The sequence below is a fragment of the Carettochelys insculpta genome, chromosome 1 (genome assembly GCF_033958435.1).
Source record: "Carettochelys insculpta isolate YL-2023 chromosome 1, ASM3395843v1, whole genome shotgun sequence".
Classification (NCBI taxonomy): Eukaryota; Metazoa; Chordata; order Testudines; family Carettochelyidae; genus Carettochelys; species Carettochelys insculpta.
In genome coordinates this window covers 188,638,577-188,664,956 of record NC_134137.1, presented here as the reverse complement: position 1 = coordinate 188,664,956, position 26,380 = coordinate 188,638,577, and the positions used below count along the sequence as shown (strand labels likewise).

General features: G+C 38.3%; 1 protein-coding gene across 1 annotated transcript in view; it reads left to right on the top strand.

Moving 5' to 3' along the window:
• NCAM2 (neural cell adhesion molecule 2) overlaps positions 1–26,380 on the top strand; it is a 591,660-nt gene that overhangs the window by 427,974 nt on the left and 137,306 nt on the right. Inside the window, exons 10-11 of the mRNA XM_074983463.1 lie at positions 11,438–11,625; positions 16,925–17,021. Coding sequence (XP_074839564.1) covers positions 11,438–11,625; positions 16,925–17,021 — 285 coding nt within the window. The remainder of the gene's footprint in view (positions 1–11,437; positions 11,626–16,924; positions 17,022–26,380) is intronic.

The window sequence follows — 26,380 nt, the reverse complement described above, 5'->3', positions numbered from 1 at the left end:
TTTGAAAGGAGCACCACATTCTTTATATTTACTTTCAAAAGAATGCTTTTTGTGTATAGAGGATCCATGGAATCTTTGAAAGAGCCTCCTTCTTTTGAAAAATTTTCTGAAAGAACTTGCTAGTGTAGACATGGTGTGTGAGTTTTTTCCAACAGAAGCCCAGTTTTGCCAGAAAAACCATCTCATGTAGATGTAGCCTATTAGAAAACCAGAACATTAAGTTAAGTTCTTTTATTTGAACTTTATTTTATTTGAAATAAAGGAAATATACAGTTAGTATCACCATTGATAACAGTTTTAACTCTGGTCTCCTCAGAAAGCAGAAACTCAAGACAGGCTTATCTTACCTAACAAACAGTACCACAAAATTAAATATTTCTTGCTCTCAGATATATAATGCATTTTTTTTTGTTTTGGATTAACAAATGGTATAATGAAATCAATCATCTACAGCCATTCACACAGATTGAAAGTGCCACCAGCTATGAGTATCACAAGGCACAGAATGCTACCCTATCTTTTGGAATATTAATGTTATATTTGATATTCATGTCAATAACATAGTGGCAGAAAAAAGGATTGGTGTGGTTACAGAACATTATGCTTAGTGTCTGGAAATATCTGAAATCAAAGTTCTGTGGTGCATATTGTGGTATTGTCCACCTTCAAAGTGTATGAATAAAATTTATGTTTCAGATGAGAGAGGTTTACAATTCTTATAAAAATAGTATAATTGGTTTCTCCTCCCAAGTAATGGTTTTGCAGTTGTGGGGAATGGAACCTTCTTCATGATGCTGCCTGTAGCAAAGTCTGTGGGAAACAGCAGCTTCTGCAATATTGCTGACGAGAAGTGCAGTACTGGCTTGAAAATCATAAGACTTTTAAAAAATTATTGTGAATTTCTTTTAATTTGTCTTCTGGATTTTGAGCTTTGGATTCACCATTGTATGCCTTATGCATAAGGCTCAAGACTTCTTGTTTTTTGTTTTATAGGAGTTGTGGTTATCGGATAATCACTTTGATTCCACATGCTGAAGCCTTCAGGAAAAAACAAACAAACCATAAATACGCCCATATCACTGGGCTGGAGTTAAAATTCAAAGAAGTTGGCCATGCTGTTTCCTTGTGAGGGTTCTGTCTGTGTTAAAGAACGATTTCAGACTGCATTTCCTTGCCTCTGTCATCCAAATACCCTGGTGCTATTTCATGATGAAGGGAAGATGGCATTGGCAGGGTCAATATGTCAGTTCAATACCTTTTTCTCTGAAATTCATAGAAAAAAGTAGCTGATGCCAAAGCTTTGCATCTTACTGGGTACAAATGAAGGGGAGCAAAATAAAGAGGCTGTAAATTCACGTGGAAAATATTTTTCCCATACTATTCATTTCTTATCTTCTTCAGCAAGGGGCAGACAATTTGTTATAGGACATAGCTCTTTAGAAGTACAGTGGCATAGGTGTCTTCCCTTGCTGCACAGTTCTTAAAAAGCTACTCCTCTGTTCCTCAATTAATTTGTTTTCCAGTGGTCTCCACTGTGACACAGCCTAATCCTCATTGATAACTGTGGAGGACCAGGAACTTTTAAACCATAGGAAAGGCCTTCCTGGATGAGACTATCCATCCCGCTATTCTGTCTTTCAGCAATGGGCAATACCAGGTGCTTCAGTGGGACAGAATAGAAGAGTGCAATTATGGAGTGAAATATCCTGTGTCATCCACTCCCAGGGTCTGGTAGTTAGATACTATGGATACCCAGAGAATAGGATTGCATCTCTGACCATCTTGGTTAATACCCATCAATGGACCTATCCTCCATTAACTTGTCTCATTTTTTTAAACCAGTTGTAGTTCTGGCCTTCAGAGCACTCAGTGGTAATGAATTCCAGCAGCTGGCCAAGTGTTGTGTGATGAAATGCTTCCTTTTGTTTGTTTTAAACCAGCTGCCTATTAATTTAATTTGAAGATCCTCATTCTTCTGTTATTTGAAGAAGTGAATAAGATACCTTTGTTCATTTTCTCCACACCATTGATAATTTAATGTTATAGACCACTGTGATATCCCCAATTAGTTGTTCCTTTTCTGAGCTGAACAGTCCCACTCCTCTTAATCTCTACATATATGGAAGGTGTTGCATACACTGAATCATTTTCAGTGTCCCTCTTAGTATCTTTTCCCAAATCTATTATTATTTATCCCTTTCCAAATGATTGCTAATGTTTTTTTTTCACATTTTTAGAGAACTATCCACAATGACTCCAAGAGCTCTATACTACTGTGGATTTTGATTTGCAATATGCATTGCTATGCAGCTATCAACACTGAATTTCATCTGCTGTTGTCTTGCCCAGTCAACAGTTTTGTGCAATTGTTTCGTAACTCCTTGCAGTATGCTTTGGACTAAACTTTCCTGAGTAATTTTGGACTTAACTTTCTTGAGTACACAATATATCCACTGGATCGTCCTTGTCCACATTTGTTGATGCCTCAAAGGATTATGATACATTCATAGGGTAAAATTTGCCTTTACAAGAAAACAAAAAACAAAAACAAAAAATAAAACAACAAAAAAAAAAAACCAACCAAACAAATGTTAACTCTTTCCTCAACAAATCGTGGTGGTCTATCTGTCCTTTACTGTAAATTCCACAAAGTTGCCTGGTACTGAAGATCGGCTTGCTGGCCCATAATTGCCAGGATCATTTCTGGAGCCTCTTAAAAATCAGTGTCACATTATCTCTTCTCCAGCTATCAGGAAAATGGATAATGCAATCCAATTTACCACTCCACAGGGTGACTAGCTGGGCATAAAGCCAGCATCAACCTAGGTTAAATCTTGTCCATTACATAATGTCATCTTGCTGTACTAAATATGTTTTCCATGGGAAAAAATAGCCAAAAGTTTGAAAACCCCTGGTCTTCTATTAACAAGCAAAAATGTGATTCAGTGTACCACTTGGCTGTTATAGGTCCCTCGGCACACATGCTGAATCAGGTAATTTGCCATATCCAATTCTGCATATGACTCTGAACATACACTAGGGTTGAATCTATGAAATCATTAATTGAATTACCTTCTGGATGTGACAAGTGATATATTAGTCTGCACTCCCCTTGTGATTTCTGAGGCACTAAGCCTAATGGGGATAATCAAATGTATGGAGATAGATTTGAACCAAGGCTTTCCTGCTTTGCATAATTTCTTTATGCACTTTATGCAGATCCACTTCTCCTGTTGCAATACTCACTTAAGATTATTTTCCCGATTTGAAAATAAAATAATGAGGAGAATATGAATTTTCTTCTCACCCTATTCTGAACTCTCCTACAATATCACTGTAAAATTTAAATAGTCTTATTAAAGGATCCTAGTAGAATAGATGGATTTAGCTTAATTATATGCTTTTATTATGTTGTGCTCTGTGTTTCTCTTCTCTGTACGTTGAACTGCCTCCTCCTCATTTAACTATTCAGGATTATAATAGGATTAATAAGCTTTTTTTAGTTCATTTGTAATAACAGTAGGTTTTCTACAGCTCACTTTTTAGCTGAAATCTACAAAGTTGAGAACTAGTCTGTACCCAAACTTCCACAGAATTCTTGGGGATTGCATATACGACTTTGCATATTTGCAACAGTGTTAAGTACTAGCCGTTAAGCTTAGCAGCTGACCTGAACTTAACTGTAGTTCAATGTATTAAGATCTGGAATATAAATTCAGAATCATCTGTATTTTAAAGTACATTAAGTTCAATGTTTACTTTTAGACTGACAGCTCTTGCTTTGTTTTGGAACAAATTCACTGTCCAATGAAGCATATCTTTCAAAAAAGTTATACTGTATTTTAAGGTCAAGTTATGCATCTCATTTCTAGCAGGCAAGACAATAGGTATTTTAAGTACTAATAGATTTCAAATCCTCTGTAAATTCTGCATAAGGGATTTAACTTAAACATTCAACAAAGAATATATAGCAGTTGGTTGAGGTCTTCTAATTTTTTCAGGGCTTGCCTAAGGTGATATTTACGCATGAGGTCTTTCCATTCATTTCTACTAAAATATGTTTTATTTTCACTTGATGGGTATTTTCCCTTGCTGCCAGAATTTTGGACCGATTAACATATTTCTCAGTTTTCTGTAATATTATAGTTTTTTTACCAGATTTGTTATTTGCAGCAGTTTATAGTTGATATGATTCAGCCTCAGTAAGTTCACAAATCTGCTTCTACTTTAATTATTACTGTTTTCTTGAACCACCTACATTTCTGTAAGAAAAAGAGTGTGTATTTTTCTGAGATAGATACTAACTAGCGAACCTTCAGCAGGGCATAATATAACATAATAAGCAATTAACATCAATACAAGCCATTCAAAAGCAGGCATTCATACAACAAGGCTTTTTCCACTATAATTTGATCCTTCATTTTGTTGTAAAAAATGCAGCTTATTGGGGTTATGTTCACCATGTGACATCTAGCCCCACTTTGATGAATCTGTACTTGACTTGGGTGCCCAAATCATTTTCCTGTGGATGTGGGATATGGATTTTGCCACAGCAATCACTGCAGGCTTTCTTTTAGCTTGAGATGGACTTGTTGTAATGCCATTTTCATTGCACCATACCTTAGCATTACTGGGAAACTTCAGGTTATGAAGCAAATGGGAATCCATTTGAAGAGCACTTCTTAAACAAAATGCAAAGTATACCTGTACTAAACAGTCCACACTAGATTTTTATTTGTTTCCTGGTGCAATGTATTGTATTAGTTATATTCTTTTAGGATCTTAAATGGCTGGGTCCTAGTTATCTCAGATACCATAGCTGTCTTCTAATGAGTCACATCTTTGTTAAATCATAGACTAACTGAAATACAGGGCTAGAAGGAACTCCCAAGAGTCATCAAATTCAATCTACTGTGCCAGGACAGGGCCAGTATTTCACCTATCACAAAAAAAAGTGTTCAAAAATGGGGATTCTACAACCTCCTTTGGAAGCCTGTTTCAGAGCTTAACTACCTGAAACAAAATAGGAAGAAGGGTTCTTTAGAAGATGGAGTTTACTTTCAAAAGAGCCCCATCTACACTTCTTTCTTTCTTCCTTTCTTCCCTTCTTTTGAAAGAAGCTCTTTTGACAAGAGATTATGCAAATGAGGCACCCAATATGTAAAGCAGTGCCTCATTTGCATTTTTGATTTCCTTTGTTTGCACGCCTCTTTTGAAAGAGGAATGCAAATGCAAACACAGCTTATGAGTGTATTCTTTCCTTCAGTTGTTCCACTCACCTTACAGCAGTTTCGCCTAAACCATATTTTTCAAGCTTCTTTGTGAGAATATCAAGTTAGATTGTGTCTTGGCATAACCAAGCTATATTATATACTTTGTTTCCCCTTTACCGTCTTGGCTAGCAACCCTGTACATGAAAGAAATTGTCATGGTTTGTTCATGGGAAATACGGGCTGGATATTCCTTAATATCTTGTTATACTCTACATGCTAACAAATCAACTGTTTAATTGTTTGTTCCCATATCTTTCTGGTGAAGTTAAGATGACAGGTCTAGAACTCCTTGCATTCTCTTTCTTCACGTTTTTAATGATAGATACATTTTTAAGGTGTTTGCCCCTTTTCAATCATCTGGATTCTCACATATAATTCATGAGTTTAAATTTGAAAACATTTCCTCCTGTTATCAAGAATGAAGAGGCTCATTGAATAAGCTTACAGCCAGGTATTTACCACAACGGGTCACAGACTGTGGAATTTGATTGCCACAATGCTTTGTCAAAAACTAGGTTTGTTGGACTGCAGGTCTTGGTGCCAGGCTGCAAGAAGTCTCTAGTAAGTCCCAATAGCCCTTTTTTCTAGGATTTCTGGGAGGCTGACACTTCTTGGATACTTTTTGTTTTTTGTTGTGTATAGGACTGCCAAGTGTTTTTTCACTTGTTGATTTCAGAACCAACTTTATTTCAGAGACATCTGGTCCTATTTAACTGTGTCTACACAGCATTCCTCATTTGGAGGAGGAATGCAAATGAGGGAGATTGAAAATGCAAATGAAGCACTCCTGAAATGAATGAGGAATAAGGGTTCTTTTGAAAACTTTTTTTTCCCCTGAAGGAACCCCCTACACAGCTGTTTTTGCTTTTGGAAAAGCCTCATCTGAAAACACAATTGTGTGAGATTATGCAAATGTAGCGCAAGATGTGCAAATCAGAGCTCCATTCCCATTTTTGATCTCCCTCATTTTCATTCCTCCTCCGGAAGGGGATTCCTGTAAAGATGTGTCCTTTGTGATTTGTATTTGCTTTTCTCTATGGCTTCCTATTCCTATAACAGCTGAAGCATGAGTGTAAGCGTGAACATAAGATTGGGTACATTTAAAAATATAATTGAATAAATAATGTGAGTCTCAGAAAACTAGATTTGCCTTTATTCTTAAGGGGTTCATATATGTCTCCCTGATAGGCTTCTGTACTCCTTATTTGCCTTATAAAAGCTCCCACACAGATGTTGTGATTTGATCAAACATGAGTTAGAAACAACACACCATACCAAACTGGGCTATATCACTATCAGAAATCAGATCATGAGGGGAGAAAGTTATTGCTTGCCATTTAGAACAACCTTCTGCACCCATGCTAGTACCCACTAGTTCAGGATTATCAGGCAATTTTGAAGAAGTATGTGTAATGTGACTCATTAGAAGACAGCTGTGGTGTTATTCCATCACTCATGTAAAAGAATTAGCAGGCCAAAGTAAACTGAAGTACCATAGTTCTGACTGAAATATTTATATAATGCATGAACCTAGATGTGATTAAATTTCTTGGTGTGATAACCCTTTGGAAGAGAAGCTCCTGTTAATATTACAAAACTCAAATACGGCCACAAGTACACATATATTTCACTGCTTATTAAGTTAGATCCAGCTGCAGCCTTTTGGAAGAAGAAAAAGCTGAATACTTTTGAAAACCTTTGCCTATTCTGGGTAATACATCATCCTTGACCTGTGTTCAGAACTCCCAGTGATGCCAATCAAAGCCAGTATATACACCTATAGTGGCAGCAGAACTGTACCAAAAGAAAATGTGTGTTCATGCAGGCAAATATAGAAGTAAATTGCAGATTTGAAGTTCAAAAGCACCTAGATAAACCATTCTCAAAGATAGATTTCATTTATTTTAGTATTCATGCTTTGTTCTGGTCTCAAAGCACCTAATAGTCCCCTTAGTTTTCTGAATTAACTGTAAACTGATTTATTTTAGTCTTTTCACTGCCTTACACTTTTCCCTCCATATCCATCATTTTTTTAAAATAATATAATACATTTCAGTAGCGATTTCATGGTAATCATACCCATGTTTAGACAAATTACAAGCTTGTGGAGGAGTCTTCAGGTATACACATTGTAGATATAGGGGGCTACGTCTACACTAGTTAAAAACTTCGAAATGGCCATGCAAATGACCATTTCAAAGTTTACTAATGAAGTGCTGAAATACATATTCAGCACCTCATTAGAATGAGGGCCATCATGGCACTTCGAAATTTACGTGGCTCGCCGCCGTGCGGCTCATCCAGATGGGGCTCCTTTTTGAAAGGACCCTGGCTACTTCGAAGTCTCCTATGAGCAGATAGGAATAAGGAGACTTCGAAGTAACTTGGGTCCTTTCGAAAAGGAGCCCTGTCTGGACAAGCCGCACAGCGGCGAGCTGTGTCAATTTTGAAGTGCCGCGTCTGCCCACATTCTAATGAGGCGCTGAATATGTATTTCAGTGCTTCAGTAGTAAACTTCGAAATGGCCATTTGCATGGCAACTTTGAAGCTTTTGGCTAGTGTACACACGGCCGGGATGTACCATCCCTGCATTTTTGTTGTGGTAACAGTGTATCCTTGGATTCTCAAACATTGCTTATTGTATTATGGTATTTTGAGAGACTTCAGTCAAGACTGGAGTCCAAGTGTAACAGGTGGAGTGCAAACACAGATGTATATTACAGTCTAAATAGAAATCTAAATCTAAATAGAAAAGGAATGTGGGACAAGAATATTAATTGTCCAATTTTAAAGGCCAGGAACTGTGAGGGGTAGTGAGTGACTTGCTGGATATCATACAGAAAGTCTTTGACAAAGGCAGGAATGAACTCAATTCTTATATATCTCAGCTTAGGCATAAACATAAGACCATTCTTCTCTCATTTTACTAGTTATACAGGCAGCTACCAACCATTTACATATATAAACAATGTCATATTTCAGACATTCAAAGTCCAGAGATGATGTTAGTATGTGATCAGCCTCTAGAATATGTTCTTACAGGACATATTCTTTTTTCTTCCAAAATGAAAAAGACTAGACATTTTAATTATCATAACACAGTGGATATTTTCTTTACTGCCCCTAAAATATAACAAGAATGCAATTAAAACATTTTTAGCAGCAATGGATAGGAACTGCCTAGGGCAGCAGGAGCTCTACCAGGGATGCATCAATTTCCCTTAATTCAGGTAGGGTCCACTGGATGCCTGGTTTAGCTTGAAGAACACTGAGGAGAAAGTTTCATACATGGAAAAGGGCGTGTGACTGGAGAATGGCTCAAGTGCTATCTCATCAGCTAACATGCTAAGAATAGCAGTGTAGCAGAGCAGTATATATTCCCCATGCAAAAGAGACCATTATGATCATTTACTCTGCCCTCTGTACAACCTACGACTTCCCCACTATAATTTTAAGAAAAAAGAAAATCTAATCTTGATTTTAAAATTGTTAGTGATGGAGAAGCTGAAAAAACCCTTGGTAAACCTTTGCAATGGTTAATTTCGATTAAAATTTACATCTAATTTTCAGTCTGATCACTGCATAGGTAGTGGAGAACAGCAAACTTACGTGGATCTTACATAAACATATTCGGGGTGCTTAGTCTATGCCATCACTCACCACTACTTCTGCTACCATAAGTACATTACCATATCTAGCGCATTAACTCTATGAGAGCTAGCACAAGTCTGTCTTCTTGAGCTGGTAATCACACTCCCATCTCCAAGTGTAGACACAGCCTAAGTGGGGTATGACAGGATTGTAGCAGTCACATTGTGTGTGACCTTCCAATTCCCTATTGCTGGTCAACTTGGCAACTTGCTGGGAAGACTGCCTGCCCAACAGGCCACCTTAGCTTTAATTTAAAGGCATGCATGCAGCAGCAATGCAAACTTCTTTTGTCCTGCCCTTTGCCAACAGGTTCTCTTAGGCTGTGTCTGCACATGTACCCTTCTTTTTGAATGACCCCCCCCAAACCAAATAGAAAGAAAGGGTTTTCAAAGTCAGGGGGAGGTCCTCTCAAAAGGCCCCCCTCTACATGGGCAGCGTTCATTCCAAAAGCAGCACTTTTGTGTCTTGTACAGCCACCATTATGCTAATGAGGTGCTGCACATTCATGTCAGTGCCTCATTAGAATCTTCCAAACTGCCTCATTAACAGGCCCTCTCTGAAAGGAGGGGACATGCATAGACACAGCCTTAAAGGCTAGGATTAAAATCAGTCCAAGTAGGTACAAGGACACTAATATCTAAATTCATAGATTAGAGTGGATAGGGCAAGGATGCGCAGTAGAAAAGAATTTGTCCCTTGTGGGCTGCTGTCACTATATTTACCTGTGCCTCCACAGATATCAGGCGATCGCAGCTCTTGTCAGCTCATGGCCAATGGGAGTGGCAGGAAGTGATGCAGACTGGGACGCTGCTGGCCTCTCCCATTTGCTGTGAACAACAATCCTTAGCAAATGAGAGCTGTGATTGTCCGATACCTTCAGATGCACAGGTAAATATAGTGGTGGTGGCTGGTAAGGGACTACTGTGGTGGGCCAGATCTGGTCAACAGCGTGGCATTTGCCTAGCCGAGGCTAGATGGTAATACGTGACACTGTCATGGGACACAGGTTTTATAAATGTGTTCACATGAAGCTTTTGATTTGCCTTTTTAACTTACCCTGGTCAGCAACTTTAGACCACAAATACAAGAGAGGCTTCTAAAAGCTCAGCACAGGGGATTGATGAAGGTTTGTCTTGTGACATGAGGGCTCGTAATATACGTAAACATTTGTGCAGGTGATCCCTAGTACACTTTATTGCATCATGTGTAGCTTTTGCTATGTTCATTAATTAGGACTGGAGACTAGGATGGGTCTTCTGTTGCATTTCTATGATTTTTCTTTCATGGAATCCTTGTTATTGTCCATTAGTTCATACTTCCTTGCCCATAATCAAGGTGCAGTCAATATCTGTAATTTTCCCCCCAAAGTAAATATATAGATATCTTCCTTCCAGTAAACCAGCACCAAGATAGTTTAGGCAATGTTTCAAATCATAGTTCAGAAGGATTCAGAAGATAGGTGATTCAGATGATAGATGATTATTTAGAGTAGTAATAAGAAAAAAATAATTTCTAAAGAACCATAGTATGGCTTCATCTAATACAGTATAACCAGATGAGAATTCTTCCAAAATTAGAGATCAAGAATCCACTATAAACATATGAATGGTCACCTCGGGTGAGGCAGAGGGCCATCAAGCTTAGTATTCTGTCTTTCAACAGAGCCCGGTGCCAGATTTTTTAGAGGAAATTAAGAGAACAGAGCAATTTATCTAGTGATCTATCTGCCCGTCATCCAGTCCTAGATTCTGTCAGTTTGACAGGATGGGGCTGTGTCTTCACTAATAGACATTGCACCTGTCTTTCAAGAACTGACCTCATTCTTTTTTGAACCAGTTATATTTTTGTCATTCACAAAATCTCCTGGAAATGAATTCCCTAGGTTGCCTGTGTATGGTATGAAGAACTGCTTTCTTATGCTTGTTTTAACCCTGTTGCTTATTAATTTCATTGGGTGATCCTCAATTCTTGTGTCACAGGTAAACAAGACTTTCTTATTTATTTCCTTCACAACGTTCATGGTTTAATAAACTTCTGTTATACCCATTCTTCCCGTTATTTGTCTGTTTTCTAAGTGGAGCAGTCCCAGTTTTTTTACTCTCTTCTCATGCCGTTGATATTTTTGTTGCCATTTGCTGCTCCTTTTCCAATTCATTGTGATGGAGCAATCACTGTTGCCCACAGCATTCATGGTCTGACCATACAATGTATTTATATAATGGCATTACAATATTTTCTATCTTATTATCTATTCCTTTCCTAATGGTTTGTAAAATTCTGGTAGCTTTTTGACTCCCACTGCATGTTGATGAGATGGTTTCAGAGAACTGTTATAACGGCATAAGACCCTCATAGATGAAAACTGACATTGTAACCTCCCTATTATGAAACGACACCTATGTCAATTCAAATTTCCACAATAACCTCAATAGTATGCACGTGAATAAAAATGTATTGCATATTTTATGGAAGTGGAGGCAGATGACATATTTGTATAACACTCTTTTTTGCAGATGCTCCAACATTTGTGTCAAATCAAACCTTGTATTATTCTTGGGAAGGCAATCCTATAAATATAAGCTGTGAAGTACTATCTAATCCTGTAGCTTCAGTTCACTGGAGAAGAGGAAAATTAGTTTTACCTGCAAGAAATACTACCCATTTAAAGACTTACAGTGCAGGAAGAAAGCTGATATTAGAGGTAAGGAAAATTAAAAAATTACATTTATCAGTGGGAAGTCATTTATGTTCTTCACCAGTCAGGAATTATTACTGGTAGTGTATAAACACTTCTGGATCAGAAATGTGATGTAGTGAAGAAGTTTACACACACTCACACACATGCACACACACATACACAAAAGTCTTAGGAAGTATTTATGTCCATATTTCTTTTGATAGCTAGACAGAAATCCTAGGTTCCAATCTTTTCTTTCATTGTCTATAATCTGAGTTGTTTGCATGGTAGTAAATAAAAATGAACATTTCAAAATAGTAAATCTGAGTCCATAAATTGATCTTATCAATCTTTTAGGGCCTGCGTGGAAATATAGTAGCTTTTTCAGTCCAACTCAAAGTGGTCAGGTATCGACAATACAAAACTAATTGGCTTTCTTGTTGACAGTTTCCATAACAAGGCTTCCGTATAGAGACAAAAATCCTTTCTTATCTCTTAAAGCCAGCCCCAATAAATCATGAACAAGCTATTTTGTCTGGCACACACAAGGGGAAGGACAAGATGTCAGAAAGGTGATTTAATTAGCCCCAGCAACTTTATTAACTTAGCTCATCTGAGAACTATCCTGCAATAATTCAGACATTGCAGGTCATGAAAACTTCCTTAATCATTTTCACCAGGGCAGGGCCTTTCACCACTCAACAGCTGGCCACATTACTTGGATTCTAGCACCCTCACTTCACATTCATGTTGAGGTAGAGAAGAAGGGTTTGTTTCTTCATGGCTGTGGCCACACTAGCCCCTCCTTTTGGAGGGGCTATGGTAATCTGGTGCTTTGGGATATGCTAATGAGTCACTGCCATGAATATGAATATGAATATGCAGTGCCTCATTAGCATAATGGTGGCCACACTCACTTTGAAACTGCTGGTTCAAAATGCATGCCACCCGTGTAGCTGGGGGAACCTTTTGAAACAGCCCCCTGATTTCAAAAGCCCCTTATTCCCATCTGGTTTTAGGAGTAAAGGGCTTTCAAAATCAGGGGTCTGTTTCAAAAGCCCCCCCACCCTGGTTACACAGGCGTCGTGAATTTCAAACTGGCAGTTTTGAAGCACATGCAGCTGCTGTTATGCTAATGAGGTGCTGCATATTCTTATAAGTGTCTCATTAGCATATCCGAAAGTGCTGCATTACTACAGCTCTTCCGAAAAGAGGGGCTAGTGTGACCACAGCCAACAAGTTCTAGTATTATTTCGTGCCTTTCCCTACATCCATTTCCAGTTCTGATTTATTATGTTCCTAAGCATGGAAATTGTTACTAAGCATGGAAATAAATGTAATATACTGTCAGCCTGATGCACTATAATAAAATACATAAAAATATGTAGAATGAAAGGAATGAAGTAACCTGGCTAACATGTACATTATTTCAAATAGGCATCTGCTCTAATAATTCCACTGGAGTTATAAAGACAGTAGAAAGTTAAGAAGTTTTAACATACACTTGGCTCTGAGTTACAATAGGGCAGCTACTGAAAAGTCAGAAAGGGTATTCCTCTGAAGAGCGCTGCGAAGGTTAATTAATGAATGTATATAAATAGCTTTTTGTGTCCTTCAATGAAAAGGGGTCTGAAAGGGAAAAGGAGTATTATCAATACTGGGGAAGGATAACTTTTCAGTATGACTTATATAAAATTATCCAAAGCTTAACAATACTTAACATTTTCCATTTGCATGTGTAAAACAAAATCTTTTTATTGCTGAGTGTTGAGAATCTTTCCATGACATCTAATGCTAATGCATTACTTTGTTCCTAAAGCTTTCATATTAAGTGCTGAAAATATAGTGAAAACATTTCCTGTGTAATTTCAGCAAATCAGTGTAGTCTATCATATACAATGCTTACTGATGACATGGTTTGCTTCTAAGTTGTCTCTGGGCCTTAACCTGTTCCTGCTGAGGTTAGCAAAAACCCTATCATTGATTTTATAGGGAGCAGGATAGAATATGCTTACTATCATGCAGACACAGTATTAAGAGCCTGCAAGAGAAAATGCATTCAGAGGCACCATGAATTTGACACAAATCAACACTACAGGCTAGCTAGCTGTTCTATGTCACTCTCTTTGTGCGGTCTTATTTTAAATTCAGTTTGTAGTTATGTCACATGAAAAAACAGATTCATTGATGCAGTATAATTTTAAAACATGACTCCATTCACTGTTCCAGGCTTTTGGACAGTGAGAACTTGCACCACTGTGAATGGGTGACTGAAAAGTGCAACATCATAGTATCTTAAAATGTCTGTTTAAACAACTAAGAACGGCACAACATGAAAATTAATGCATGAACAGAAATCCCTCCTGGCTTTCCTCCTTATTTATGTGCCTTTTTATTCTCCTTACTCAGTCTTCCTGTTCCAGTTTATCAATAATGACAGTGAATGACTGGAAAGTCCTTGAGGAGGCAAAGTGAAACGTTCTGAACATGATATCTTTGGGTTAGCAGACCTATTTCTGCTAGCTATAGCCATTACTGGTGCTAAAGATAGCTTGAGAGATAGGTAGATAATTATTGTTAGGGGAGTGAAGTGTTGAAACCAATCGTGTACAGCAAAACAAGTTAAGAATCAGGAAAACGTGCAGTGGTTTATACAATAGTAATGGTAAATTAGACTGAGTATTGAGTCCTTCGTTCAGGCAAAAATCCCACCTAACATTAGAGGGAGTATGCTTAAAATCATATTGGGCCCTTTACATTACACATAGGAGATATTCATATATTCATACAAATTGTAATGACAAAACTTGTATTAAAAGAATGACCACTGAGGGCCTGTCTACATGGAGAGTTAAAGTCTAGCAAGCTGTAGTGTACATTTACAGACCTCTGGCACGCTCTACGCTCACTGACAATAAGGACAGTACTACTATGTACTAACACATTCATAGTGTTCTTTCACTTATTGATGTCTCAGAGAGCAGTAAGTCATATATCACTACGGAACTTTCAATGCACTGTCCACACTGCACAATCCATACTGCAAATTAGTAGGTGACATACTAGTGTTCTGTAGACTTATGCCCCGGGTATCTCTGGGAGAGGTGGGGGAGGGAGTCAGAGACACCCGGGGCATAAGTCTACAGAACACTAGTATGTCACCTACTAATTTGCAGTATGGATTGTGCAGTATGGATTGTGCATTGAAAGTTCCATAGTGATATATGACTTACTGCTGTCTGAAACATCAATAAGTCAAAGAACACTATGAATCTGTTAGTACATAATAGTACTGTCCTTATTGTCAGTGAGCGTAGAGCATGCCAGAGGTCTGTAAATGTACACTACAGCTTGCTAGACTTTAACTTATGTAGAGTAGGATGGGTCATATTGCATTTAACATCCGTAATTCTGTTTTTCTCATGCACTAACTCCCCATGTGGACAAGTATTAAGTAGCCAGGGATGTGAATTGGGGATTCTCAGGACAATTATTTGGTGGCCTCAGTATGGAGCCACCAACTGTCACTGATGGCATTTCTCAAACTTTTTCCTAAAATACTTACTTAGCTGTAGGAAAAACAGGTAAACGTTTACATGTATATGTACAAATCATTGCAATTTTTTAAAAACACTAACAAGTCTGTTTTGAAAAGTAATATTAACAGACATGTAAGTATCATTTTCACAGTACACTTACTCAGCCGCAGAGAGCTGTGGGTGTGGGGTGAGAATAGCAGGGGAAGTAACAAGGGCAATGGGGATGAGTGGTCAAAAGAGACAGGGCAAGGGGCAGCAGTCTGAAGCCCTGCAGCTGGGTGAGGGGACCTGGGGACAGATCTGTGCATCTGGAGCCTGGGGCTGCAAGCTGAAGCCCCACAGCCACATCTTGCTGTTCCACTGCCTCAGGGCTAAAGGCCAAAGCCTGACCCCCACCTCCCTAGGCAGGTGGGGAACTCACTGGCTGCCTTATTCTCCAGCCTTGTGCCCCAGGTGTCTCTGGGAGGTGGGGGAGGGAGTCAGGGCCCAACCACTGCTGGTGGCCTCCTCTCCATCTTATGTACAGTGGGATGGGTCATATTGCATTTAACTTCCATAATTCCATTTTTCTCAAGCTTTTTTTTAATTATGTACCCCTTTTCAAAGAATTATAAGAACGCCCCAGACTTCTCTAGTTTGCCCTTAACGGTGTTCATGCCATTAGTTGAGAAACATTGTCCTAAGGTAATTTGACGTCTTGAAACAAGTACAATTCAGTGTTTCCAGATTATTGTACCCTTTTCAGGAGTCATTTGTTTTGCATATCACCAAGGTACACTTTACTTAAAAACTACTTACAAAAACATGCAAAAATATCACAGAAGGCTACTACTGAAAACTTGCTGATTTCTAACAACTTATTATCAAATAAGTGATCTGGTATTGAAATATTGTATGTACATTTCAGCATAAGGCATATGAAGTAGTACAAATAAGTCATTATCTGGATGAATTTTTAGATTGTACTGACTTTACTAATGGTTTTATATAGCCTGTTGTAAAACTAGGCAAATATTTAGATGAAGACCTGGAAGACCTCAGACCCCTGGTTGAGAAACACTGCTCTAATTCATTCAAGAGCTTCCAAAGCAGGGGAACCTGTTGAGATGTACCCTCCACAATCCACTATTAGGTAGAGAAATTATGAAAACCTTTCTACTTCTACTACCAGTGGAAGAGAGTGCAAGCAGAAATGTCAGTAAGTAAAAGGCCAGCCGTCAATAATATTGTTTCAATGGCATTCTCTAGGTTTAGGTAGCATCAGGGCAGGTCCATAACTCTCAATAAACTTGGACAGAAGTTCATGGATACATTAAAGCCTGGACTCATCCTGATTTCAAATATGGCTTTAGTTCTTTGCAAACCTTTCACACTACCTTACTCAAAGGGACAAAAATAGTAATCCTTTGAAAGATAAGTAGAATAGCGGAATATGAATTTCACATAATTTATCTAAACAATTTACAAACTTAGTAATGGTCATTTAAAGCCTAACTACAACATACCTAAGGAATATCCTGACAAAGTAAAGCGCGATTTAGAGGATGTTCTCCATTCAGAGGTTGAAACTGTGGATTTCAATTATTCCATCTTGTCCTTCTGTTTTTTAATTAAGTTTTTTTCCCCTCATTCAAGCTTTGAAAAAGAGAATTTGAGAGGGATCTATCATATTTGTGTCACCATTTGGTGAAATGTGTGTGAATTGAATTTAAATTTTGAGGTCAATGGCATTTCTAATTAATCATTAGAAAAAATTATACATTTTATTTATGTTTGCTTTAAAGATTGCTCCTACATCTGACAATGATTTTGGGCGATACAACTGCACAGCTACTAACAGAATAGGAACAAGGTATCAGGAATATACCCTTGGGCAAGCTGGTGAGTATACTGTGTCCAAGTTTCTGTACCAATAACTTTTTTGTTATCACTACTGTCAAATGTTATTGGATTTTTTCCATTCACTTAATTTCAGAAGAGCCTATCTTTTTAATCTTTCTAACATATGACATTGTATAAGTAAAACAAATTCTCACACAATCAGATCTCCACAAAATGTTTGCCCTGAAACTTAAACATTGAGGCTATGTCTACTCCACAGCAGTCTGTTGACAGAAGTTACTGTTGGAAGAGATCTTCCAACAAAACTTCTATCAAGAGTTTGTGGCCACACACAAAAGCAGATCACTCTGTCAATAATCTCTGTTGACAGAGAACAGCCAGACTGCCCAGTTGCTCTCTGAATGAAGTGGTCCACCAAAAATGCAACAGACAGGACTGCCCAATGACCTGGAAGCCCTGTCTGTCATCAGAGAGCCCCCTGGAGCACCCATATGGCTGTTTTGTTGACAGATTTTGTCAAGAAATGCATTCTGCCTTGTTGAGGAGAGGCAGAAATCGTTAGAAGTGTTGCATTCTGTCGAGTTACTATCAACAGAATGCATTTTTAGTGTGGATGTTCTAGTGGAGATGTAGCCTTACTGAAACTTGAGAAAATTCTGTTCCTTTTTTTTTAAAAACAATGCGTCTGATTTTCTTTCACTCATACTAATTCACACCCATGCAGATCCATCCATTTTAATGGGATTACTCTTCTTTTATGCCAGGGTAAGCAAAGAAGAGTCAGGTCCATCTCTTTCATTTTTGCATCTGGGGTTTCCTTGTGAGGACCAGAATCAGAAACAAAAGTGCTGGAAAACAGTACCAACATCTAATTTCAAAGGGATATATATTCTAGGTTTGCAAACTACAAGTGCCAAATTTTACTTTCATTTTACGAGACCAGTTAATTTCATGGGTTACATAGATGTAACTTAAAGCAGAATTTGGCCCAAGGATTTATGATTAAACTCCTTCAAGATGTCAGATTTTTGGATGCTAATTGTGACAGAACTTTGGAATATATTTAAGTTCATCTGAGGTGTTGTAGGTGAATTTAAAAATAAAATTGTATATTTACACTTTGGAATTGCTAACAAATATGCTAGGTTTTGCAGAGTACTGATTACATGGAAGGAATTTCTGTTTTTTTCTTTTGAATACCTAAAAGAGTTCACAAGTTTGTTACATAGTATTTTTCCCCTTCAGTCACATGACTAACATATCAAATGCCAAAATAGAACAGTGAGCCTTCATCAAATTTACAAGATCAAAAAACATGAGGGGCCAATTCTGTAGATGAGATAAATATTCATAATTCTGCTGAACTCATTCCAATTTACAACCACTGGAGACCTGGTTATAGATCGTGTTTCTACTTTAACTAGCTAGACTGACATAAAGGTTACCATGTTTTTGTTTTGTACTTTAGTAATGTAAGGAATTATTTTATATAATATTTTCCTACTGTCTGTTGCAATTGTAATAAGCCCAAAGGCTAAAATATAAGCTGCACTCTTTACAATCCTAGTGGTAGTATGTATTTGATTTTATTGCAACTATGTTAATTTCCATACTTAAGTGAGATTATCTGATGTTTCTTTTACTTTTAAACTTCTAGAACACATTGCACATTAGGCCTCTCTTTTTTCCACAACATTTCAAGTGTTGCAGAAGCAAATTGTGTTATTTATGAAGGGGATTTATGTGTAAAAGCTATGCATAGTTCCCCTATTACTTTCATATTTCCAGAGATATAATAGTAAAAAAGAGAAATCCATCTCCAGGATCATACCTTGGAATAATAGAGAAAAAACAATGATTAACTGGTGAAAAGAGTATGATTCCAGGTCAAGGCATAAAGAAATGGTGGTTATCCTGTTTTATGTAATGTGCATAGCAATTTAATGGATCCTAATATTTCTTCTGTTTTAATAACAAAACATATTATACCATCTTGGCTATTATCTCCATAATGGCAAGACATTGATTCCCTCCTCTGAAATTTTCCTCTTCGTTTGCTGGTCAACAACCTCCCAGAATTAGTGATGTTTGTAAATGCAGTAATGGTTGATGTCCCCATACACTACAAAAATGTATTTCAATGTTTTGAGCTTTACAATTTTTTTCACAAAAGAGAAGGTGTCAAAGTTAAAGTTGGTTTCAGAGTCTTGACACATAATTAATGTTTTATGGTTTGATTTTCATTTCCAAAGCTATTCAGTGTAGAAGGCATATGATGCTCAAACTGAGGCGTAACTTAATGAAGTTAAACGGGTCTAGTGTGCCACCTTTGTAGTTAGAAATAATTTCCCATGCAAATAATTTTAGAATTATTATAAAACAATCACATATCATTTTGCAATAATCTGTTTGTTTCCCTGCAGTCTGTGCAGAAGCAGTCTCTTCTCATCTATAGTGTTTTGAACATTAATGCAAAAGGAAGGCATAAAGAAGGGGCTGATATCCCAGAGGGTTTCTGAGCATTAGATATATCACAAACACATGGTCACAGAAATGGCAGTCCTTTCACTACCAGATTGGATTGCACAGCCACAGAAGACGCTGCTCAAATCAATCCAACTGGGGTGCAAACCCACGATCCCTCGGGATCGAAGGATGCCTACTACTAGTGTCCTGTGTTAAGTCAATGATACTGAACCTTTGTCAGAGTGTATATCATCAGGGCCATATACAGTGAGGCTTCAGCAGGAGTGGTTGGAATGATGGTACAGAACCTGTCAGAACTACTTTCCCATTGCTGTGGAAAAAAAAAAGTTACACAAATCTTTCAATCTTTCTCTAAACTGCATGAATCCAAGAGGTAAGGTGGAGGATAGAAGAGAAAACATGCCTCCAGTCTCCTTCCTAGCATTCCAGAATGGAAAAAAGAGAGAATAATCCTAGCAAGTGAAAGGACTTTCACTGTAATCAGTATCATGTCATGGAACTGCTTTGTGATGTTTTACTCAGAAGGATGTGTCAGTATGTGATCATACCATTTTATCCAGAGCCTCAGCTAGCATAAACTGGAAGGAAATGGAAATGCGCCAGTTTAGACAAGTTGAGGTTTTTGACCCACAGAAATAAAACAAAATCACAACACAAGCCCAGAATATTGTTTGGTGAATAATTATTTTAAAGCTCTTCCTCTTTATCTTCATTTGTTGTTACAATGTCTCATCAGCTGTTAATGGCTGACTATATTGCCTATAAGTCATTCTTATACTGTCATAAGCAATTATCGTTTGTTTTATCATTATTTTTAGCATTTTAAATGACCCTGAATATCATCTTTAATATTAAGAAAGATTATGACCTGCATAATTATCCTGGAGTGAATTCATACTTGAGAGACTTAGGAAATTCAGTATAATAAATTTACTCAAGTCAGGAACAAACATGTTTGTAAAGTAAATATTGCAAAATGCTATACTGCTGCCATTTATTTATTTCTATTTGCTTATTCATCTGTATCAGAGATAAGACTGATGTCATTTTTTCAGATTAGCACCTTTCCACTGTGGCAGCAATTTGCTTCAGGTCCTTATATACAGCTGTTGATCAGGACTTATTGAAAAATATGTAGCAAAGTTCCTTTCAAATCAAGATAAATCAAGCACACATTTTAGATCAACAATATAAAAAAGATTTATTAGTTGTGAAAATGTTGTATATGATTATGTTATTGACCATATATAATATTTTACCTTTGTAAATGGCAGGATGAATGATAAAAGGGAAATTCACAGATACTCACTTTCTGTCATTGTTACATTGCTATTATTAATTTAGCATTTATATTGCAATAGTATATACTGACTTTAACCAGGTCAAGGCTCTAGTGTACTTAGTACTTCACAAAGATACAGTAAATGTATAGAAATGCCACAGCTTCCTCAGGGAATTTATTCCAGTGCTTAACCACCCTGATAGTTAGGAAATTTTTTTCTAATGTCCAGCCTAAAACTCCCCTGATTGTGGGGCTTAAGATGGGAGTGGGGGGCGGTGGGAGTTTGGAGATGAGTGTCTTCACACTATAACCACTAACTACATCTATAATACATCTAACTACATCTATACTACAAGTATAGTAAATGTAATGCTATTATTTTATTAATTTTTCCTCTTTTCTATGAAATAACTATTATGAATACATAAACAAGAGGGGGCACAATTCTTGCCTCAGGTGCAAAATTAGCTAGTTACGGCTCTGCTCTCTCCCCTCTCCCCGCCATTTTCTGAATTGCTTTGTGTCACCAAGTCTTCCTGCATTGTCAAAATGGGTCCCCATCTGGAAAAGGTTGGGAACCTCTGTTTTAAAGCTATAGAAAACATTGTATTATTTTAGTTTATTTAGGGATTGATTCCCCAAGGTGCTGAGGAAGATACTCAATTCAGTCAATCTAATTTGGAGTAGCCCAGTGCCTCCCAGGCACTGTTCAACTCCAGGTAATACCAGAGTCCTGGTATTTTCATCTTCTTCAGTGTCTGTATTTTTGATTAGCTGAAAAAATCTTTTATAATGAAAACGTCACGTTGTTTTTCATCTTGTATCACTTGGAATCCATAATTTAACGTCATAGCCAAACTTTTTAATACAGAAGTCTACTAAAACTTTGTGTTTTTTTCTAGGACAGGATTAGGCTTCTCAAGCCAGGTGAGCTTGGCAGATTGTCCCAATGGCTTTCAGAGCCTGAGGTGAGCATAGCCATTCCTGGATTTGCCCATGTCCAGTTGAAGCATAGTATTATGTTAAATCTTTAATGCACAGTGAAACCACATTGGTTATGAAACCCATGGGCAACCATTTTGTTGAGATTTTAGTGCAGACTGAATCTCTCTAGTTCGTCACCCTCGTGACCTGTCCCTTGGTGAACCAGAGAATTTGTTAGACTATGGGAGGTCAGTATTGTCTAGCAGCATTACCAAGACTTCCACTGCTCACTGGCTCTTAGAAGACATATAGGGGGTAGATTACAGCTGAATAACAGAACAGAATCCTTCTATCTTATCAGAATCCACGTATCTTCTCTGTAAATACCATCACTGGACCTAATCAGGTTACTCACAGAATCACGGGCACTTTCTCATGCTCCTCTACTAACATGATATATGCCATCATGTGCCAACAATGGCCAGATGCTTTGTATATTGGACAGACTTCTAACTCTCTTAGACACAGGGTCAATGGGCACAAAACAGACATCAAAACACTCCAGATCCACAAACCAGTTAGTCAACATTTTAATGGAATGGGGCATTCTGTCAATCACCTAAAGGTATGTGTGTTACTGAAAAGGAATTATCGCACCGTTTTGGAAAGAGAAACATCTGAGCTGGCTTTTATATTCAAATTCGGCACATTAACACATGGTTTTAATTGTGATGGGAACTTTCTGAGTCACTATAGGGGCTTGTCTGCATACTTGGCTCAGTCTAATTCTTGACCTTCCCCACCACCTCTCCACTCTCTGATTTGCTCACCTTGATTATCTTTTTCTGATTTGTCCTCCTTGCTTACTGTTTTTGGTTCTCTGTGCCTTAAATATTGAGTCTGTTCTGGTCTGGCTATGGTCTGAAGAAGTGGGTCTGTCCCACGAAAGCTCACCTAAGCTGCGTCTACACATGCACGCTACTTCGAAGTAGCGGCAGTAACTTCGAAATAGCGCCCGTCACGTCTACACGTGTTGGGCGCTATTTCGAAGTTGAAATCGACGTTAGGCGGCGAGACGTCGAAGTCGCTAACCCCATGAGGGGATGGGAATAGCGCCCTACTTCGACGTTCAACATCGAAGTAGGGACGTGTAGACAATCCGCGTCCCGCAACATCGAAATAGTGGGGTCCTCCATGGCGGCCATCAGCTGGGGGGTTGAGAGATACTCTCTCTCCAGCCCTTGCGGGGCTTTGTGGTCACCGTGGGCAGCAGCCCTTAGCCCAGGGCTTCTGGCTGCTGCTGCTGCAGCTGGGGGTCCGTGCTGCATATACAGGGTCTGCAACTAGTTGTTGGCTCTGTGTATCTTGCACTGTTTAATGAAAGTGTGTCTGGGAGGGGCCCTTTAAGGGAGCGACTTGCTGTTGAGTCCGCCCCGTGACCCTGTCTGCAGCTGTGCCTGGCTCCCTTATTTCGATGTGTGCTACTTTGGCGTGTAGACGTTCCCTCGCTGTGCCTATTTCGATGTTGGGCTGAGCAACGTCGAAGTTGAACATCGACGTTGCCAGCCCTGGAGGACGTGTAGACGTTATTCATCGAAATAGCCTATTTCGATGTCGCAACATCGAAATAAGCTATTTCGAAGTTGGGTGCACGTGTAGACGTAGCCCTAATAAACCATTTTGCTAGTCTTTAAAGTGCTACTTGACTGCTTTTTGTTTTGATAGTGTATAGACTAGCACAGCTTCCTCTTAGTTACTATAGAACAGGATCCTGAGAGCCAGGATTAGTGGCTGTAAACAAACTTTGTGGGACCACAGGAAACTTGGCCACCCCCACCATAAATGAACATCCAGCTAACTGAAATCATGCTAGACCACAGGTGTTGCTGGACCAGAGAGTGCCAGACCAGAGAGGTTCAGCACGTAGTATTATTTCAAATGGTTGTAAAACATGTACAGGAAGTTGCATTCGTAAGTGTTCCAGAAATTTATTATTCAAATCAATAACTCGTTCTTTGAAAAAGTGGTTTATGTGAAGTTTGTGGGAGGAAGAGGCATACAGATTTTGAAAAAAAATATTAGTATGAATTTGGCACTTATTGGCCTGATGCTGGACTGCATTAAGGCAATGCAGGAAAAGCCCACTTGAGGCTCCCTGGCCATACTCCTACACCAGATGCCACTGGCTTTCTTGAGGTAGCAGAAGGATTCACAGTTCAGATTAACAGGTCAGTTCACCCCTTTTGGAGATGTGGGTTCAGTCTCTCGGCGGGTTGAGATAGTCACAAGTTACATTAGTTTTATGTTTTCAGTCTTTTCTTTGTGTCCATGAAGGCTAACATTTGGGTTTTTGTTAAAAAAGGCAATTAAACTTCTGATCTTATTGCATGTCTCCAGGAGCTGCAGCTCTACCCACAGGCCTGTAGTGCCTATGCTTTAATCTGGCCCTGACATAAGGAATGTAGCAGTAACTATAACAGGGAGTAACACATGCAAGTAATTTGCAAGTTTCACTACCTCGTAAGGCTCAGCCAAAGAAATTTAGACTTGACTTGCCAATTCCTTATCATTTGGCTAAACCACACACATACAGCGTTGTGTTGGTCATGAGAATGCAGCCAAAAATTTAACAGTATTTAGAAGGGGTAATGTGTTATTTGAACAATGAGAAGATAACTATATAATCCCTTTATTAATATTGAAATAGGAACTCTGAAGAGAAATTAAGAATAAAATGTAATCAGTATTTCCATGGAGATCAGGAGGTCTTTACTATCACATTTGACTCCAAAATGTCTTTAAGCATTATGATAGTAAAGTGAGAGGAAGGGTCATGGATGAAAAGTGAATAAGAAAATTGTAGAGAGTTTTAGGGCCTCAGATAAACAGAAGACTCCTATTGCAGATACAGGTTGAACTTCTCTTGTCTGGCACCCTTGGGACCTGACCGGTGCCAGACAAGAGAAGTTGCTAAATGACAGGAGGTCAATATTTTCTTGACCATTACTAACATTTCCACTGCTTACTGGGCTCTTAGAAGACATTTAGGGGTAAATTACAGCTAAATAACAGCACAGAACACTGAGAGCCAGGACTGGCAGCTGTAAATGATCTTTATGGGACCATGGGAAACTTGGACACACCCATGATAAGTGGTCGACCGGTTAAAATCATGCTGGATTACATAGTTTGCCAGAGGAGAGAATTCCGGATTAGAGAGGTTCACACTGTACAAGACTTTTTCAAAGCAGAGTAAGGGTGATCCAATGCTGACACAAATCATGTGCACAAACTGCACAGTTATATACCTGTCAGTTGAAGGAGGTGGCAATTGGGATTGTCTTTTCAATTCTATTTTTATTTGGTCTATGCTGAAGATGTTTCTAGGAAGGATATTGTCAGGCATTTGAAGCAGATGTACATCCCACCTTAGAGAGTTTTGGGAAACAGCTTGAAAGAGAGAGCAGAACTGCTTATCTGGAATACAGATTTTTTCATTTAACTCAAATTTGTACCATTGGATATTTTGATCATTCTGAGTGAATTTAAATGTGAATACAATTATATTATTGTAAAACTAGTGAGGGGACAGTGAGGTTCTAGAAAGAGAAAGAAAAAGGGAAATACCACTATCTAAATATCTAAACCTGGCTCTTCATTCTATTTTTACATAAAGCTTCAATTAAGTTGTTAGAGCAAGATTTGATCACCTTTATTCATGGTGAGTCTATAGGACTCTGGCTGAAATAAATGAGATTTCTGATTTAGGCTCATTCCTGAGGTGTGTTGTAGGGCTTAGTGTTGTTGTTGATACTTACAACTGTGTCTGTTTTTGAGAGAGAGAGAGAGAGAGTGGTTCTCTCACCAGAGATTGATCCCACAACATGTTGAGTAGCGTGACCCAATCCAACACAACAGTCAATAAATACACTTTATCATAAAAGTTCATGGAATTCTCTTGTCAATTCAAGTGTGGATCAGACATCATGACCGTGTCTACACTAGCAAGTTCTTCAAGAAAATTAGGCCCTCTTCTAAAAGAACACTCAGAGCGGCTATGCAAAAAAAATGTGCTCTTTTGATTAGAAATCAAACGAACACGGCTCTTCTTCTGGAAGCCGTCCTCTGCTCATGGATCACGAAGAGCACCTTTCTCCAAAAGATTCATTCAAAAAAAAGTGTGTGTAGATGCTCTGGGGGCCCTTCTCTCAAGAAAACAGTCCTCATGGCACCAGATTTTTTGATCCCTGGCCCATTCTTTTGAAAGAGCAGGGCCTGTGTGGATGCTGTCTTTCAAAAGAGCAGATTGCTCTTTTGATCCTCCTTTTTTGTGCATAGATGTGATGTTCCAGAATATGATCTTCTGGAAGAAATCTTCTGGAAGGTTGGCTTTTGGAAGGTCACTGTAGAGTAGACAAGGCCCAAGTGAGTAGTCCCTCGTTGGTTCTCTTGTTTCTGTCTAATAACAGTCTCCTGTTCCACTTTCTTTGAGTGACTCACTTTTATTTTACCTAATGTACATTGCACTTCTCTGTACTTGGATATTCTATAATGGGATACAACATTACTACCCTTTGAAATGCATAGATGACATTCTTTAAAGGATATGGCTTTAATGTGCATTATGAGTAAGCATTTGAGTGCATTTCTCATGTTCCTAAAGTTTTTCTTTAATATTTTTTTAGTTCTTAACTATCATGAAAAC